Source organism: Vigna umbellata, chromosome 5, assembly GCF_029865625.1.
Source record: "Vigna umbellata cultivar VRB3 chromosome 5, Vumbellata_1.0, whole genome shotgun sequence".
Lineage (NCBI taxonomy): Eukaryota > Viridiplantae > Streptophyta > Magnoliopsida > Fabales > Fabaceae > Vigna > Vigna umbellata.
The window spans coordinates 34,623,759-34,643,688 of NC_142169.1; the positions used below are offsets into that span (position 1 = coordinate 34,623,759).

Sequence of the window (19,930 nt, forward strand, 5' to 3'; positions counted from 1 at the left end):
CTGATCACCACCGAAAGTGAAAAAAATGACCAAACCCTTTTTCCTTGACAAGCTTTCTCAATCTAGAAGTTATGACAATGTAAACTGAGTGGCCTTTGGTAAACAAAGTCCAACAGTATCTTAATGCAACCTCGTATTTTTTTTCCAACTTGTAATGGAGAATGAAAGAGTTGAGTAAATGATAAAAAAAAAATAACAGTAAAAAATAACATAATTGAATCATACTAGAATAATGAAATGGTGAAAACGGTAATAGTTAATAATTCATTAGAAATATTAGCAATGCACTCTCTTCTAGTGGCTGAAATTTATTGGAAATGAGTAGCTAACACTTCTCATAATTCGCATTTAAGTCCGGTCTTTTTCCTCTCAAGAATAATCTCAGTGAAATTATATTTAGTGTGTGCTTTGTTGCACCATCAAATCTAGTAACCTACTTTTTTAAATTTCTAGTTCAGTTCCAAGGTCTTATTTGCTTAATTATTAAGTAACATAGATAGATGAAGTAGTATCTATTAAAAACGTCAAGGCAAGATGTTTACTGCAGAGTCCTTTGGTTTATGTGATGATGATTCAGAAAATAATGTAAGAGCTTCCAATGCAGAAAATCTTAGTTTTGGCCTAATTGCTTGGACAGCTTCATGGACATGGTTCTCGGTTAGATTTTCCATCTTTAATTCAGGAAAATCGTTTAACATAGATTCTCCGTGCAAATGAGGATGAAACCTTTTAAAGACAATTTACTATGAAGAGTGCGTTCTAGTTGACAGAGCCAATCAAGATTTCATGAATACGATGCATTCTTTTCAGTATTGATTGACCTTGAATTATTTTGAGTACGAAATATCATGATTTGAAAATTTCCTGATGAACACTTGTCGCAAATTTCTTTCCAAATCCACCTTTGTCTCTTAGTTTCTTTCCCGAGAGTTATTCTCTAGACAGGACAATCTTGTAGTGTCGGGGGAGAATAAATGCATACATTTTTATATAATTAATGTAATAAATATTGTTTTTCCTGTATTATCTATACTTTTGCTTAAAAAAATGGTTTCGTGTGTTGTCATATTTTGCCTGCTTTTTGTTACATACAATCTCATTGAAGTTCTACTCTTGTTTAAAGTAACCTTGTAATTCAATGCAATACTGTTTTATTTAGAAATTTAAGTTTGAGCCGAAAGTTTTGTATTAAATATAAATGAAAAATTGAATAGTATATAAGAAAAATAAAATTTATAAATATTAAATTTTAAAATTTTATGTTGGAATTTGTATCATGTATTTTATCCGAACAACCTATGTCAGTGTGTGGTTGGTTTTTCCACTTTATCCAAGTAAAAGCGGTTAAACATGAAATCAAATTAAACAATAAAAAATTCAATGAAAAGTTAAAACTAATTAAACACCACATTACTTTTGGTATGAAAACAAGTTGGATAGAAATATATAAATGAATATTTTTAGTGACTTCACTTTCTTATTCTATTAAGCTCATAAATAAAAAAAACCTCTCTAGAAAGACAAGTTACACTTGAGTATCTTACAGCAAGCCTTAAATATATCATATTCACGTACAAAAACAACTTGTAATGTTATAATATGAATTCAACGTTATAGTCAATGTTAAAAATAATCAGTGAAATTTTTGTAAATAAATATAATTATTAGACGTTGTTTAAGGTAAATTTCGCGAAAATGTATTGCGAGAGAGTGAAAATGTACTTAAGTATGATGTCGAATGCTTAGAATTAGACATCAAAATGTTAGTGAATTCAATAAAAAATTGAGCGAAAGGTTGAAAATTTATTTACTTTATCTTAGCACGAGACCCTCTTCTCTCCTCAAACTTTTCTCAAACGAAGTTTAACGACCAGTAATCTTTTTTTCATTTGATACAAATGCATGTTGATTAACTACTTTAGGTATGATTTTTGTTTGTTTTGAGCAATTGTTTTCGTGTTCTTGTCCTTCATAGACACATTATGATTTCTCCCTCACTTGTGGCAATACTTTATTCTGACGAACCCATCTTTTGAATATTAGTTTTCATTTTCGTTTTGAAGAACTTGTTTGTTGAACTTGTGTGTTGTTGTTTGTTGTTGGTGACAACTTCATTCTCACGAACCCACTTTATTCTCACGAACCCACGTTTGAAGGTTAGTTTTGATTTTCGTTTTGAATAAATTGTTTGTTGTTGTTATTATTTGTTGTTGATACTACACTACACGTTAGGACAAAACTGAAAATATATTGAAAACAACTCCAAATGATCTAAAAATTTGTTCAAAGCACCAAAATATCATGCTAAGCCCCCACAAAAAAATTTTAGAGGTTTCGTAGAGTTGTAAAAAAAATCACAAAGGATCACAAATAATTTAAAAAAAATAAAAAAGTTTATTAACCTCAACAAATGACAAAATTCAACATTAATTGACGTCGGACATAAAACAATATCCAACATGAATTTGCTCTACTGGAGACGTTGTATTGTTCTATATCCAAAGTCAATTAACATTGAATTTTAACATCTTACGATATGCTTCGAATTTGACGTGAAAGGCCAAAAACTATTGACATTATACAGTGTTTTTGTATTGGTGTCAATTATATTTTTGTATGTTGCAAAGTTAATTGTATATTACCAAAGGCAAAAGAAATTAAAATTATGTTTATAAACAATTCATGCAATCCTATACAACTTAAAAAATAAGTCGTGCTGAAGTACACAATTTTGGTTTTGAACAATTTAAAAAGTTTTTGTAATCGATTAAAAAAGTAATTGATTAAGTAATGTTGAAATTGTGAGGGAATACACATGTTCATTGCAATCCATTATTATTGGGGAAAAAGGATGAATTAATATATAATTGATTATGGTTTAAGTTTTAATTATAATTGAGATATAATTGATTATGATTGAAAAAATAGAGTTTGTGTTGTCCTTCGTAATGTGATTTTTTATGTTTTAATTACAATTGATTATAATTAAGATATAATTGAGTATGATTGAATATGATTTAAGTTTTAATTACAATTTATTATAATTAAGATATAGTTGTTTATTGATTATGAATTATTAACAATTAATTTTTAATTATAATTGATTATAACTAAGATATAATTGATTGTGATTGAAAAGCAAAGTTTTACATTTTTCTTGATGATGTGATTTTTGATGTTTTAATTACAACTCATTGTAACTAAGATATGATTATTATGATTTAAGTTTTGACTATAATTGATTATAATTAAGATATAATTGATGATTTTTTATGTTTTAATTACAATTGATAAATATTTTATAATCATAAACAATCATATCTTAATTATAATAAATTGTAATTAAAACTTAAACCATAATCCATTACAATATCCCGAAATCTGAATTACATGCACAATGCATCCCTTAACGATTTCAGCTAAATGAATTACAAATTTCAAAAAACAAATGAGAGGTGAACAACTTATTTTTTTAAATTAGGTCTCTGACTTCTTCATTTAAAATTGTGTGGGATTACAACACTTGACTATAAATGTAATTTTAAATTTTTTTTATCTACATAGACAATGAGAGATTTGCCTATAAATATAAGAAAACCTATTCAATTATAATTCTTTGTAAGTAAATAAAATATAAATCTATATTCTACATTAAGTTCAAATATTATAAATGATTAGTAATTCATCCACGGTTCCCGATCAATTTATTTATTAATTATTTTATTTTAGATCAAGAACCCGTAAGGATTTTATAATGTATTACGACTTCAATTAATTTATAATTAATTAAGTCACAATAAAAGAATTAAATATACATAGATAAAAAAACCAAATCTTAATGGACAGATATCCTAATTAATTTATTTTTTTACTTCGTTTTTAATTAATATTTTTATATATGTTTCTATAATATCTAATAATTCCACATCATTAAGATTCAGGCTTTCTAAGTAAAACTTAACTCTTATTATGCAATAACTTTTAAAGCAAAACTCAACCCTTATTATGCAAGACAATTATTCTCCAATCCATATTTTGATTCAACAAGGAAGATACTAAAAAAAATTATTTTAACCAAATAAAGAATGATATTAATTAGCTAAATTTACTTCCTCAATATTTCTTTATTTTCCTGACTTTCCCTTTTTACCAACTCCAACCAAAAAAATAAAAAGCTTTATCATCAAATCATACTCTTCATTTAGGATCGTATCATATGGAAAAGGTCTCAACAGACTATTTTACGTGTGTCGGTGTCGGTGTCTGATGAAGACTATGAAGTACTACTAAATAAACTCACACACATGTCTAGGAATTTAAAAGGCCAAATCTGGTATTCTGACAACTTAACCGACTAAAACAATAATGTTATTTCAAATAATGCTTTTCAATTTTAAATTAATATTACTGAAGACACGTTCTCGTGTATTCTGCATAACATTCTTTTTCTCAGATAAGAGAAGTGAGAATTTCTGCAAAAACATAACACTCTTAAATATTTGTGCAATAAGGTTACTTTGGAAGCTATCGAGTATCTCACACCAATGATTGACTCATCAGTCAAAGAGTAGTTGAACTACATCAAACTGCAGCAGCCGTGAGTTGAATATATATATATATATATATATATATATGGCTTGAAACATGCGTGAGGAGAAGTAGAACCTACTTTGTTTTATCTTGTTCTTTTCATTCTTAACCGAAAAAGATAGACCTACTTCAAACTGAAAGCAAAGCATCTGCATTTGAAAACAACGACTAGAGGAAATGGAACACGAGTTGTTACTCATCCTATGGAAGTATCTGATGAACAACCCTTCACTTTTCGACATTATTAATATAATTTTAAGGGCTCCTTTTCCGTCGCTGTATCCTTTTTTTATGTTTCGGTTAGATGATTGGGTTATATTTTCAATAAATTTATTAGGTTGTTAAACCTCTTACTTTTTGATCAACCTTGTTTTGGCTTTTATACTGTGAAGTTGCCACCTAGCTGAAAGTAGATAAAAGAGTTTGAAAGAGTGATGATGAAGGTTAAGGAGGGAGATTTTGAGAGAACTGAGGAGAACATGGCCTCGATGTTTTCAGCAGTTTGCCTTTGAAACTAAAATGAATTCACACTTACATACATGTTTGTGTTTTCTTGAAGCTTACCACTTTTGTAGCTTCTTGCCTATTATCTTAACTTGGAAAAAAAGGCATGAGCCCACCATCAAACCAAATTAATCATAAAATATCACAAAGATTCCTTAGCTTTTACTTTTCTCCATTATAAAGGTAATAATAATTTGAAGATTTGCTTTTTAAGAAAGTATTAACTATTAATTAGCTTTGACGATTGTGATTTAGGTTAGGTTCATGTTGTGTCGAAAACAACTAGTTGAATGACTAGACAAAGATAGTAAAGTAGTCTTCAAAAAAATTTTATCTTGAACTCATAACGGAAGAGAAGAGGCTTATTTAGTTGCACACCAACTAGAAAGATGAAATATCCATGATCACCATGAGGGATGAGTTTGAGCTAATCGATCCAAATGTTCTGCCTTGATCACCAGATAGAATATTGTTAGGCCGGATAAAAACATTTTTACTTCTTTATATATTTAAATCATCTTTTAGAAAACTAATTTTAAAATGTTTTCATCATATATAACTTTGCAGGGAGGGTAATCTGACACTCTCTGCTAACTTACTGATAGACAAAATGTAGTTAAAACTTCTCAGAGTTCATCTGATACGTTGTGCCAAAACTATACAGAACATTCAATTATGTTTCTTTAATTGGTTTGAGCTCTATAACTTAACTAGACTCTATGTTCATACATTTTTTTTAGTAATACTATCCTTACATACACTGCACAATTTACTATTTTTCCTCTTCTTATCATGTTACTATTTTTGTTTCATCCTTGTCTCTTCTATTTTTCTTTGAAGTTCTGAAAAATGTAGTGAAATAAATTACGTGAAAAATTAATCTCCTTGCCAGGGAACCTAATATTATAATAACTAAAAATATATTTAACTTCCTATTTAATTATTTAACGATTGACTTAATGGATTCTAGACTCTCTGGTGGGGTCAATACATAATCTAACCATCGTAACCCTCTACCAAGAAAAAGAAAGATTAGTATAAAAAGATGCAACCTTGCAATATGAAAATAACATTGTGTCTACCAAAGAGCCTGAACCACACCACACAGACCACCCTTTTCATTCAACTGACTCGGACTAGGACCAACCCTGAAGGCTTTGAGATCACTCCTCTCCCTCAGTTATTGTCTGAAAAGGAGGAAGAGAGGTTCAAAAGTGGTTGCAAATGGATTATAGCGATTTAAAAAATTCAGAAAAGAAAGAACTTGAGAAAGACAACCTTCCTTCACTTCACCAATACAGCACCCTCTTCTATCCCAGTTTCTGCAAAGAAAACACCCTTTCACCCACCCCAATTAAACAAACACAACCTAATACTAAAAAATAGTGAGTTATTAGAAAAATTCTCTATTTCAATGTTGTTCATTTCTTTCTCTATATTTCCCATCTTTCCCTCCCTTCCCAGCACACCCTCAAGCTAAAGCCTTGTCTTGCTCACTCTTTCTCTCTACCATGCAGCCCCCTCGGCGCAAGAACAATCCTCCAAACTCAGAAACCGCAACAACAATGAAAGGCAAAAGAAACAGCAGCGTTAGCATCTCCATTTTCGTGGTGGTGTTCACCATATTCCTCTTTGGGGTATTCATTTACAACGAGGACGTTAAGTCAATGGCCGAGTTCACCTTCTTGAGGCCTAAGGCTGAAGACATCCAAGAAGCTAAACCGGAACAAGAAGAAACGATTTCCAAGAATTCAAGAACTCAACTTGAGAAAAGACAGGTCGAGGACTCCGAGGAGGAAAATCGAGAACCAATTGATTTGAAAGCTGCTGTGGCAGAAGAGAAAGAAGAGAAGATTTTGGAAGAGTATGACGAAGAAAAAGAAGATGTCGTGTTGCCTCCAGAAGACTGTGACTTGTTTACTGGGGATTGGGTTCTTGACAACTTGACACACCCTCTGTACAAAGAAGACCAGTGCGAATTCCTCACTTCACAAGTCACTTGCATGAAGAATGGAAGACGTGATTCTCTCTATCAGAATTGGAGATGGCAGCCCAGAGATTGCTCTTTGCCCGAGTACACTTTAACCCCTCAACTTTCTCTTTTCTTATTTCTCTTTGCTTTACTGATAATTTTGTTATCAACTTTTGAAGTTTCAAACCAAGACTTTTGCTTGAGAAGCTCAGAGGGAAGAGGCTTATGTTTGTTGGAGACTCGTTGAATAGGAACCAATGGGAATCAATGATTTGTTTGGTCCAGTCTGCTGTTCCTCAAGTCAAAAAGAGCTTGAGCAAGAATGGTTCTCTTTCTATTTTCACTATTGAGGTTTGTGTTTATTCTTCTTTTTATTTCTTTTTCCTGATTCTCTGCTGAAAAATTTGTCTACTCTGGTTTTGAATATGATAAAGATATGGAAAAAAGTAGAGGAGATATGGCTGGTCATTTTTTGTCGGCATAATTTGACATAATGATTAATCAACGGCATAAGAATGATTGGCTACCAAAGTGCTGCTCTATTGACTAAATTGCCATCAGCATCATGTTGTGCAGCTCACTGATTAATTATTTGACCACTTTTATTTATTATTATGGCTTTAGTCTTTCTTTCTGACTTTCAAATACTGCACCAATCACGCCGGTAGTTAAGGAATTCCATACATAAGCCTTATATCGTGGGACATTCATATGACAGATTTGGTTTGTGCAGGATTTCAATGCTACGGTTGAGTTCTACTGGGCACCATTCCTTGTAGAGTCAAACTCAGATGATCCAAAAATGCACAGCATATTGAACCGTATCATCATGCCTGAATCCATTGAAAAGCATGCTGTGAACTGGAAGAATGTGGACTATCTTATCTTTAACACTTACATATGGTGGATGAATACCGCCACTATGAAAGTCTTGTAAGCACCACATATATTAATTCACTCCAGTCCAAATCTATATTCGATCGTGCATGGTATCTTATTTTTGAAGAAAAAAAATGCAAGAGACTTATAAGTGTTCATGTTTGTCGTGTGATGTGTGTGTATTGCAAAAGACGAGGATCGTTTGATGAAGGATCCACGGAGTACGATGAAGTCCCTCGCCCAATAGCGTATGGGAGAGTCCTCAACACGTGGTCCAAATGGGTGGAAGACAACATTGATCCAAATCGCACCAAAGTTTTCTTCTCCAGCATGTCCCCTCTTCATATTAAGTAATGCTCAAACCTTAATTTCATTTGTTTAAGAAGGAAAAGTGATTTTCTGGTCAAAAACTACGACACGATAGACTGCTTTTTTTCTGATTCCATTAAGTGTGTCTAATGTTAATTAGCACTTGCTTTTTCATCACGTTCATGGATTACTTTACTTTACAGTCCCCAAACTAAGTTGCACATGATAGTCTCCGTATGACATTCTGTTCTATGACATGTTTTAAAACACACCAAACAACCTATGGATTACAAATCTCAGCATGTATGACTTTGTAGGAGTGAGGCTTGGAACAATCCAGATGGAATAAAATGTGCTAAGGAGACCACCCCAATTGTGAACATGTCGAACACATTAGAAATCGGTACGGATAGACGGCTTTTTGTTGTAGCGAACAATGTGACACAGTCAATGAAGGTGGTGCCAGTGAAGTTCCTTAACATCACAACCTTGTCAGAGTTCAGAAAAGATGCACACACATCTGTTTACACCATACGCCAAGGCAAGATGTTGACTCCAGAGCAACAAGCTGATCCTGCCACCTATGCAGATTGTATCCATTGGTGTCTACCTGGCTTACCTGACACATGGAACGAGTTCCTTTATACACATATCATCTCTCAATCTTGACTAACAACAACTTATAAATATCCTTACAAATCTCCTCATTTCACTCTTTACATAACTGTTATAAATTTTACTCTCTTTTTCTTCATGCCTCGGCGTTTTTTAGTCTTGTCTCAATGTTCTTGTAAGTTGTAAATTTTCTTGAGACATTTTCTCTTAGCTTTCTATACTTGTAGATTGAGATCTAGGAATTGGCGTTGCTTTTCAGTTTCACCCCTTTTGTTTCCTCTTGCTATTTCTTCTTTGTTGAGTCCATTTGGCTGAGGTTAGAAGCACAAACAAACGAATTGTACAATGAATTCTTGAAGAGAAAATAAATCAACTATACATTGTATGTGTTTGGACTGTTGTACATCAATGTTTTTGTATAAACGTTTAATTTATTCACCATTTAATGTTTACATATTTTGGTATCATGGGAGAATACAAAATTGGAACAAAACCACTCATGTAATTGTTTTTGTCTACATATCAATAAATTGGTGATACTACGAACTAAGAAACCTCCCAAAAATAATAGCAAAACCGTGCATGAATCCCGGGTTATAACTTTTTTCAGTAAAAAGTAAAGTATAAGGAAGTATTTACTTGATATCTTTTCAAGTAAAAGATTCTTGTAGATTAAAAGAAACTGTAACAATGTGATCTTAATTATTCTAAGATTAACCTCTAACTATGTTGAGTGATGATTTGATAAATTAATTATAGTCAACCTTCACTCAAGTTGGAATGGTGATTTAATAAACTAATCTTAGTTGTTTTAGTTAAGATTAATCCACAATTCAGTCAGAGTGATAGTTTATAAATTAAAATTAGTCGTTCTGAGATCAACCCTTAGTCCAGTTGGAGTGGCGATTTAATAAATTGATCTTAGTTATTCTAAGAAAAAGAAAAATGTATAGCCAGTTTGGTAAAATTTTGTTATAATCTAACTAATAATTATATATAAGAGCTGTAATCAGCTGAAATGTTAAAACTTATGGATTGTTATGACTGTAAATAAATACAAAGTTCAGTTGCATTTCGACGAAAAACCAATAAATGTGGTGTTGCCTTTTGCCTTTTGCCTTTTATATTTTATTTATTTTTCGGAATGGTCATGAACCAAATATATAGAGACATAATTGGTATGATTTTTCGTATTTTTTTTTCAAAATTATCATTTTAAAATTTCTTTAAAAAAATCGAAAAAGTGATTTGGAAATATTTAAATATTCATATAATTTTATTATTAAAATAATATAAACTTACAGTTCGTAAACATGTTTTAATTATTCACAAAGATTAAAATAAAATAACATATTTTGGATAAATAAAACTAAACAGAAGATCTTTCGGCCGAAGCCCATTTGAATTATTTTGAAACCAGGCCCGGCCCACCTCTTTCCCCCGGTCCATAGTATATACTGATTCTTTCAGCCGCATGACCTAGTTAGGGTTATCGGCTTCAGGTATTTTCTCTACTCTGAACGTTTGCCATTGGGGTTTTGTCTCTCTTTGTTCTGCTCCGCCAGATAACCATTTTGTCTGTCTGGTTTTTTTCTTCACAGCGCTGTGAGATCCTTTGCCGCTGATTGGAAAAGATGAGGTGCCTATACTTTTTTCTTCCATTTGCTTTTGTTCACCGTTTTCCTGCCTGTTTATTATGCTTTTTTATCATGTGGACGATATCCCTCATTGCTATTCATTGATGAATAATGTTTACTATTGTTTGAGTTTCTGATTTGTTGTTGGATGCTTGTGGTGTAGTAAGCTTCAGAGTGATGCCTTGCGAGAAGCTATCACCGGAATCATGGCCGATTCCAAGGAGAAGAATCGCAAATTTGTGGAGACTATCGAACTCCAGATTGGGCTGAAAAACTATGATCCACAGAAGGACAAACGTTTCAGTGGCTCTGTCAAGTTGCCCCACATTCCTCGCCCCAAGATGAAAATATGCATGCTTGGTGATGCACAACATGTCGAAGAGGTATCTACCTGCTGTATTAATCAAGTTGTTTCTGTTGGTATTTAAATAGGTTATGTAGGCCACCTCATGTTTCAAAGCGAGGTTTATTATTATTTTTTAAGTATTTTATGACAGCACCAGATTATTGCATGCTAATTTCGACTGTAAAACCATGCTTGTTTTATTCTGTTTGCTTATGTTAGTTGCCTACTATTTGATTTATTAAATTTACTGGCTGTCGATAATCTCTTAAGTTTCTTGGAAGTTGATAATACGACGTTTTTGAAATTCTGTAATTTCAATCCAAGATATAAATGCCAGCCATGTGGATTTGATTTTTGTTTCTTTTATGTTTCTGTTGTAGAGTTAGTTGAAAATTGTTGTTCAGCTGTTGTTAAGTTTGTTGTGTTAATGTTTTTTATTCTAAATCGCAGGCCGAGAAGATAGGACTGGACTGGATGGATGTCGAAGCTTTGAAGAAGCTAAACAAGAACAAGAAGTTGGTGAAGAAACTAGCTAAAAAGTACCATGCCTTTTTAGCTTCTGAAGCAGTTATTAAGCAGATTCCACGTCTGTTGGGTCCTGGTCTAAACAAGGCAGGCATGTATTCCGATTTTATTTCTCTGTTTAGGGTACTTATTTATTTTAAATTGTTAGATATTTGGTGTTTTGCTTTTGTCTTTCTTATCATTTTAATACTAGGGCATTATTGAAGTCTTTTTATTAGTCTTTGGTCACATGATATTTAATTTTTGTTTTTAAATATGAACTGCATTATGATATCTTGAATTACTTTCTGTTCACAAATTAAGCGATCCGTTCCCCTGCGTGTTGTGGACTACTTTGTTTGATAGAATCTTTTGTTTTTGTTTTCTTATTTCTTCCATTGTAGCTGAGTTTGATGTGTTGTGTTAACTATACAGGAAAATTCCCTACACTTGTTACTCATCAGGAAACTCTTGAGTCAAAGGTAAACGAGTCTAAGGCTATGGTCAAATTTCAACTCAAGAAAGTGCTGTGCATGGGAGTAGCCGTGGGCAATGTCAGTATGGAGGAAAAACAAATCTTCCAAAATGTTCAACTGAGTGTTAACTTCCTGGTATCCTTATTGAAAAAGAACTGGCAAAATGTGAGTAGTTCACTCAATTTTTACTAAAACCATTTTCTCTGCCACATTCTTTTTTATTGTGCTTTTTCAATAAATTATGTTTTTCTAGCCATTTTCTGCTTATCATGTTTGATTTACGAGGAATTATTGGTGTAACTAAAGAGGCTCGGCTATATACTATGTGCGTCGACCGAATCCATGATTACGACATAGGTTTTATCATATCGTAATCCATGGATTAATCCTGATTTGGTCCTTCAAGTATTACATTATGCCATAAACAGTCTATAATAGAGTTAAAGGGATTATATTCAAGTTGTCCATATTGTATTGGATACCTATGAATTTAGTTCCAATATTAATATATTTTACTAGAGTTCCATGGACAAAATTGATGGATGGATTCTTTACTTGTTTTATGATTTGGAATAGCTGAGTGAACTTTTATTGTTTGTATAGTTTTAGGATTGGTTAAGAGGAGTTTTTTACGAATTGTTCAAAATCGGTGAATAAAATTTTGGAGAATGCTGGTTAGCATTTTATGGAAATTTGTTCCCTTGACTTTGGAGGTCTAGACATGGAGTAGTATTATTTCTAAAGTTTCAGTATCCAATCCTACATTAGTCACGTATTCTTTTTTCCTGTCCTTGGAATATTTTATATCGTGATTATATGCCAGACAATCATCGGCTAATGTAATTTTTTGTTGATTTCAGGTTAGGTGCTTGTATCTGAAGAGTACCATGGGAAAATCTTACCGTGTCTTTTGAGGGAGATATCTATTTTTTATTCGGTGAATGTTATGGCGCATAATACATTTCTCAATAGCTGGATGCAAATTTTCATCTTGATAGTTTTGCGGGTTGGACTTTTGTTGTTAGTGTTTCGTGTTCTTGTTCAAACATTTGATAATGATATGCGTTAATTTTTGCTCTGCTTTCTTATTTACATGTTATTGCCCTATTTGCTATAATTCATCCTTATGATGCTGCCCATTTAAACTTATTATCTGGTAGAAAATATCTAAAAGTGGTTTCTTGAAAGTGCTAATCTCAACTGTGAATTTTGTTGTGCCGATTAACACTATGAAGATAATATCTAAGGCCCCAAGTTTTGTGCTGTGTCTGAAATAAGGTACTTTGTGGAAATAAAAATGACAATTACTTGTGGATCTTTGTAAAAGTCATTATTTTAAATTGGATTGTTGATGTTTTATTTTTAAGATTTAAAATAAAAATATATATTTAGTGTGTGCAAGCCTGATTTCTTTTAAGGCTATTTAAATAGAACATCCGCGGTGCAAAACATTAAAATGATATCTCAATTATAATTTTTCTTTTCTATTGTGTTATGGAAATTGTTTGTCGTTCTTATTGTTATGAGTACTTTAATGGAAATGCATAGGTACCGCTTTTGGTTTCCTCTGATTGTGAGTTTTATTCGCTTTAGAAAGATATACATTTATGTACATTTAAAGATAAACACTTTTTAAAAAAATATAAATTCTTGGCATTTGTATTCAATGAAATGAATTGGCATCAATAAGTTAAAGGGTGATTAAATTTATTATCCGCCTTTGAAACTATTAATTTATTTTATGACCGTTCTCTAATTTGCTTACAATGTTTTAGTAGTGCTTTGAAATCGGGCATTTAGGATTATACAACTGTTTTAAGATAGCCAAACATATAGTTTTACAAAAATTCTTAATAAGAATATTTTTTTAGTAATAAAAGGTTACAATTTTTATTATAATAATGAAACATTGTTTTAATTTTTATAATGTTGTATTAACTTTATAGGATTTATATTTTTCACCATCATCATTTTTTGAAATTCTCCAAACCACTCTTTTTAGTGAATGGAGTTAAAACCAAACTTCTTCCAAAGTCCCTTTCAACTTTTATCATTAAGTCTATCTTATAGCTCTTTAATAGTGTTTTCTTATAAAAAAAACTTTGATGATAGAAATATAATTGGAGTATTTATCTAGAATAATTTATTGAAGATGATATATAAGCATATAATGTTATATAATGAGATGTTATTAACTTTCTATAAACATTTAACATTATTTATCTATACCGATACTATTACTAATAATTTTACTAATTTAGGAATTAAAAATATATAACTATATATAATGAGGATATATTTTGGAAACACATTGATCTATGACTATATATAAAAAGATATCTTGTTTTGTGTACATATTTATTATTTCTATTTTCCTGTTCTAATATAATTCTTTATCGATTTTTTAAATATTAACCATAGGCAGTTTCATGAATGAGAAAACATTTTCTCTCTATCACGTATACTTAATAGTTGGTTTTTTATTAAATATTATTTAATGAGTCAGGAGTTTTAATAATTTTATTTTTTATTATCAATATTAATAATATTATTTGTGACAATATTAATATTGATAATACTATTTAATAATAAAGTAATTTAAATAATAAACATTTTAATTTTTAAATATATAATTATACATAAAGAGGATCTTTATATTTGTTATTCCTATTTTTTTTAATATAATTATTTTTTAAATATTAACCGTCATGGACAATTTTATAAATTGAAAATTAGTTTCTCTCTACCATCTCCACTTAATAATTGTTTAAAATTTTATTTTTATTAAATATTATTTAATAAGTTGAAAGTTTTAATAATTTCATTTTTTATTATTAACATTAATAATATTATTTATGACAATATTGAAAATACTGTTTAATAATAAAGTAATTTAAATAATAAACGTCATAATTTCTAAATATATTAGTCATCATAATAAATTATTTTATTATGATTTTGAATACAACTTTATTTAATAATTTCACTTTGGATAAAGTGAGATATTTGCCCCTTTTAATATTGAAAAGATATCTAGCAAATAATAAAAATAGAGCTTTAATATACCAATTACATGATCTTCATTCTCCATTACTCAATTAGTAATTAAACCTAATAATAATAATAACAAATAATAATAATAATAACAACAACAATAATGTGTGTCATCCCAATTATATAGAAAGCATGTATATAATAAGGATGTCATCATGCGTAATATAGGAAAGCAGTTGAGAGTAAATAGGATTATAGTCATCTTCAAAATAGTTTTAGAATTTAAACTTAAACTCCAAAGAGATCTAAATATAAGCTGGAAGGAAAAACGTTATCCCAAATTTCAGGAATAACTAATAACTCCACCGGAGACTAGGCGGCAGCATTGTCCTCAACATCCAAAGTCGTCTCCAATGGAACCTCCTCGCCATCTGCTCCCATCCAAATGGATGATCATCGCAAGAAGAAACATACACAAGCAATACAAACAAGCAAGGGTGAGCTAGATATAAAAATCATGTTATTCAATCACACACGACATGTAAAAGTCACTCAAACATGATACATTGATATCACAAGACTCATTGTTTTATAGACCGACTCGTCCAGACCAGAATGATTGCCGAGCTATGGCGGGCCTCTACTGCTTTGCAAAGCCGTTGCCAATGGGTTCCACCCTACCACACTCACGAGGTTCCGCGCCCTGGAGCATACTGGAAGCCTCCAAGACTAAGACCTCCTGCTACTCCTCACCACATGGATCAATCATCTCTACTTGAGAATGAAAGACCATTGGAGTTTCAGGAAAACCCCCAAGACTGAGCTACCATGCAATCATTCTACACTAAGGATCTCACCAAGAGATCCTACAATGATGGAACTTGATTTACAACTTGGATCATACTTTCATCACTTTGTAATCATATACTTTCTGCCACAATCAACATATACACAATCTCAACAATATACATTACTCACCACTCACAAATTATAAAAATAACATCTCCACAATTGAATCTAAGTTAATCAATACCAAGAACCAAACAACTCCAACTAACCCATAACAACTCATAAAATGCATCAATTTATATATACCCACAAGTAATATAATTATTGATTAACACTCATGTTTCAATATAAGAAACAACTATCCTTACTTTATTATATATATATATATATGATACATATATATATATATATATATATATATATATATACATATATATATACATATATATATATATATATATATATATATATATATATATATATATATATATATATATATGATACGTAACTCTAACTTTATAAATATATACTTTTATATTATATTAAACTAATATATATAGTACGTATTTTTACATTATATTATATTATATTATATATATATATATATATATATATATATATATATATATATATATATATATATATATACATCATCTTTACTTTAAATTCTAAACACACAGTGACTAATTTCCTAAAATTATAATTGACTAGAAATTAACACATGATAACTTTATGCATCTACAATCAACTTGTTTTATTTTATTTTCATCCTAGTAGAGATCTTTCTTTATCCCAATTGGTCATCGGAGAGGACCCGAATGTCTGAACGCATCAGACTCACCTTCGACACCAGTACATATGACTAGTCACAACTGACTGGACCAGGCCAGGGCTGCTCTATGATCAGGGATGTGCCAACTCAGGTTTTTAAGGTTCCTCTATCCTACCAACAAATAAAGGCTCTGAATAATTAACAATTAATTTATTTAAATTATCTACTATGTTCTCTTATGCTCTAAATCTGAAATGCCTAATTTTAATATTTTCACTTCCTCTCAAAGCAACCTCAAACAGTACCTCTACATCTATTTAATACCCATATACATGCTATTATGCAACCCTTACTCCAGACCTTCCAGCAATATCAATTTCAGCCAACAAACTCATTCAAAACAGATTAAATTCATCACATCACAACATGCACAATTTCACAGTTTCAATTATAACACCCAATACAATAAAAGTCATAAAACAGTTTCACAAGAGCACACCAGTTCAACATTCATATACATATATTTTTATAAAATAAATTCATACAAAAATAATTAGCTCCCTTACCTTCTTCTTTTGGGTTGCTCAATACAACTCACAATAGATGCCCTAACAGTCCCCTCCACACAGAGCGGAACTTGACAAAACCTACAGATCACCAAATTGGTGATAGAACATAGCTCTTAGAGCTCGAATAGACAGAGAATGGAAGGAAAAATGTACAAGGCACGTGAACCCAGCAAAGTGCATGCCCTAGGTTCTAAAACAGTGAAAGAGAAGGGGAAAAGGGAACTTACCGGTAGGAACAAGAAATTGTTCGGTCCAAAATGAAGCTCTTGCCACCGCGATTAGGCACCTTCAAATTAAAATTTAAACGGTTCAGTGTTTGAATCTTTTAGAGAGAAGGCAGAGCAATTGTTTAGGAAAAAGGGTTTCTGTTTAGAGAGAGAAAGGGAAAGAGCTCAGGAAAGTGAAAAAGAACTCAGAGGAGCCCTTTCTGAGGTTAAGCTGGCCTTAGGCTGATGGACTTGACTGTCCCACGTAAGGCCCAGTGGCCCCTTATTCATTTACAGACCCTTACACTATGCGTTTTCACCATATTTTGAAAATTCATTATGATATTAAAAACTAGGGTGTTGCTCCCTCCACCACCACAGCCTTCTCCCTCCACCTCCCCTTTACTATTTTGCCCCTCAATAAAATTTTATTTTTAAAATTATTGTTTTTTAATTTTACTCATTTATAACATATTTCACTGATAACCTACGTAGTTCCTTGTATGAGTAAAATATTTTTCTGCAAAGCTCAGTGATCGTGAAAAGAATTATCAAGCAATCTTCCTCTTGCTTTCGGTGCAGTACGTGGTGCAGTGCGTTTGTGGTGTAATGTGCTTGTCGTGGTTCCTCTCCAGGTACGTAGTCATAATCCTTCCAATAATCCTAAACCCTAAACCCTAAACCCTAAACCCTTCCAATAATCCTTCCAATAATCTTTCCAATAATCCTTTAACCCTAAAACGTAAAATGAAAACGAAGCCTAAACGGATGACATCCGTTGAAGGATGTCATCCGTTTAAGCTTTGTTTTAATTTTATGTTTCTGTTATTATTTTATTAGATATTTTAATATTTTGATTTATTATTTTTGAATATCTTTTTAATGTATTTTAATAATGTATATTTATATTAGTTTATATTTAAATATTAAAATATTAAAATAATAAAATAATAAAAATAAAAAATTTTAACTTTAAGGATATAATTGGAATTAAAGATAATTGGGGAGGTGGAGGGAGAAGGCTGTGGAGGTGGAGGCAGCAACACCCTAAAAACTAAACGAGTAAACTTCAAAAGATTACTAAAAGACATAAATAAAATGAAAAAGTTTTAAAACCCATTATCTCTTAAAATAGCATAACAAAATCATAATAAAAATTTATTAATAAAATATTTAAATATAATTTGTCGTAATATAATAAAATCACTATATAATTCAATAAAATAGATATTAAAAAAATATAAAATATTATAAAAATATAAGAATATAACATTATTTTAATATAGTAAGTGATATTTATCACCGTAATAATAAAATAAAATAGTTTAAAGAGTAAATATTTTACATGTTTGAAATTATGATTAATATTCAATCTCTTATACTATATTATATATCATTACCATGTCATATATTTATATTATCTTTTTTTTCAGTTTTTTAAAATTGAAAAAATTATGTGTGATGTATTTTATACAAAATTAAAGAAACTCATTGAAAAGTATAATATACTTTTTAAAATAATTAATATATTTATTTTTTCAAAAATATATATAGATATATACAAATAAATATTACACTTTATTTATAATTAATATTTCAAAAATACCAAGCCATAGCGCTGCGTTTTTGCTAGTTTTAGTAATAAGAAGTTTGCTGTTGTTCTATCACATAAATTTAGTATATTATTCTTCTTGATTTAATTAGATTAGTTTATTTTTATCTCCGTCGTTTATTTTAAAAAAGGAAAAATAGTGTTGGTGTAAAATACCCATCATCACCAATGAGTTAGTAGTGTGTCTCTGACCATGGCTTTTGTCGGTTTCTTTTTTATTTTTTACTCCTTTGATTTGTATATATTTACTACGTATGAGCTCTCTAATAAAAAAACCCATATTACGTTAATCATGTCAAATTATTTACGACAAGTCAAGCATCAATAAATGATCAATTACAAACATTAAACTCGTACAGTCATCATATCAATATGTTGTGTTCAATGGAGCTATTCCTCGAAGTAAAATAAATGATAAAAAAATAATACAAAAGAAGAATTAGTTGGATCCTAAGCTATAATGTCAGTTTTGGTAACGGCGTGGTAAAAAAGATTTAAACCTTCGGTTGATCTATTTTTTTATGGAAATCTCAGTTGGGTCTTCATTTTTGTAACTATCTCAATTGGATCATATTTTTTATAAAAATGAACTAGTTTTACCCTAACCGTTAAGTACTCTCAGACGGCATTAGCAACATATTCATCCAAATCTGGTCAGACTCCCTCCATCACCCACTTCACTCGGCTCACTCTCCCATGGACCTCGTTGGCGGAGCTTCGCCGGCGCAAGTCATTAGCAGGCATACCATTGATTGGGTAATTAAAAAGATAAAAACCATTGAACAGAGTCCTCCTCGTCGCGCCTTCATCCTCACCACTGCGGGTCGCCACTGTTGTGCGAACACGAAACCCCATGGGTCGCGCCTCTGTCGCTGCGCCGCATCGAATCGTTGCCACTATGCCGCATCGAATGATCACTGTCCCTATGCCGCACGAACGATCGCTGCCGCTATGCCGCCATTCGTGAGAGATTGAAATTTGTCATGGTTGAGCAGTGCACCGAAGGAGAAGAAGAGTAGAAACAAACGCAAAAACCAAAAATGGCGAGACCTGATGTGCGAATTGCCACTGCGTGCGCCTTCATGACCTGGACCAGGAAGAAGAAGAAGCCTCTAGAGGTGGTTTCTCCACAACACTAGAGAAGAAGGAAACCAAA

The 19,930-nt window shown here is 31.2% G+C and overlaps 2 protein-coding genes and 1 long non-coding RNA gene across 4 annotated transcripts; 2 read left to right on the top strand and 1 right to left on the bottom strand.

Moving 5' to 3' along the window:
- Positions 1-6,125: 6,125 nt before the first annotated feature.
- LOC124823365 (xylan O-acetyltransferase 1-like) lies at positions 6,126-9,133 on the top strand. 2 transcript variants are annotated; one of them, XM_047295557.2, is made up of 6 exons: positions 6,126-6,479; positions 6,612-7,168; positions 7,246-7,417; positions 7,800-7,999; positions 8,137-8,295; positions 8,572-9,133. In XM_047295557.2, exons 2-6 carry the CDS (start codon positions 6,660-6,662, stop codon positions 8,921-8,923), a joined length of 1,392 nt encoding a protein of 463 aa, XP_047151513.1. In that variant the 5' UTR covers positions 6,126-6,479; positions 6,612-6,659; the 3' UTR covers positions 8,924-9,133. The 2 variants fall into 2 exon arrangements, with proteins under 2 accessions (XP_047151513.1, XP_047151512.1); XM_047295556.2 differs by having other exon boundaries at positions 6,126-7,168.
- Positions 9,134-10,356: 1,223 nt separating this feature from the next.
- On the top strand, positions 10,357-12,924 carry LOC124823364 (large ribosomal subunit protein uL1-like). The gene is made up of 5 exons (XM_088091386.1): positions 10,357-10,508; positions 10,670-10,889; positions 11,303-11,468; positions 11,792-11,997; positions 12,693-12,924. Exons 1-5 carry the CDS (start codon positions 10,504-10,506, stop codon positions 12,744-12,746), a joined length of 651 nt encoding a protein of 216 aa, XP_087947512.1. The 5' UTR covers positions 10,357-10,503; the 3' UTR covers positions 12,747-12,924.
- A 2,084-nt stretch (positions 12,925-15,008) lies between these two features.
- LOC148198179 (uncharacterized) lies at positions 15,009-17,335 on the bottom strand. Its single transcript, XR_015786789.1, has 3 exons — positions 17,184-17,335; positions 16,954-17,034; positions 15,009-15,257 (listed from the first exon to the last, which is right to left on the bottom strand). It is a non-coding gene; the product is annotated as an uncharacterized LOC148198179 (long non-coding RNA).
- Between the last annotated feature and the right edge of the window lie 2,595 nt (positions 17,336-19,930).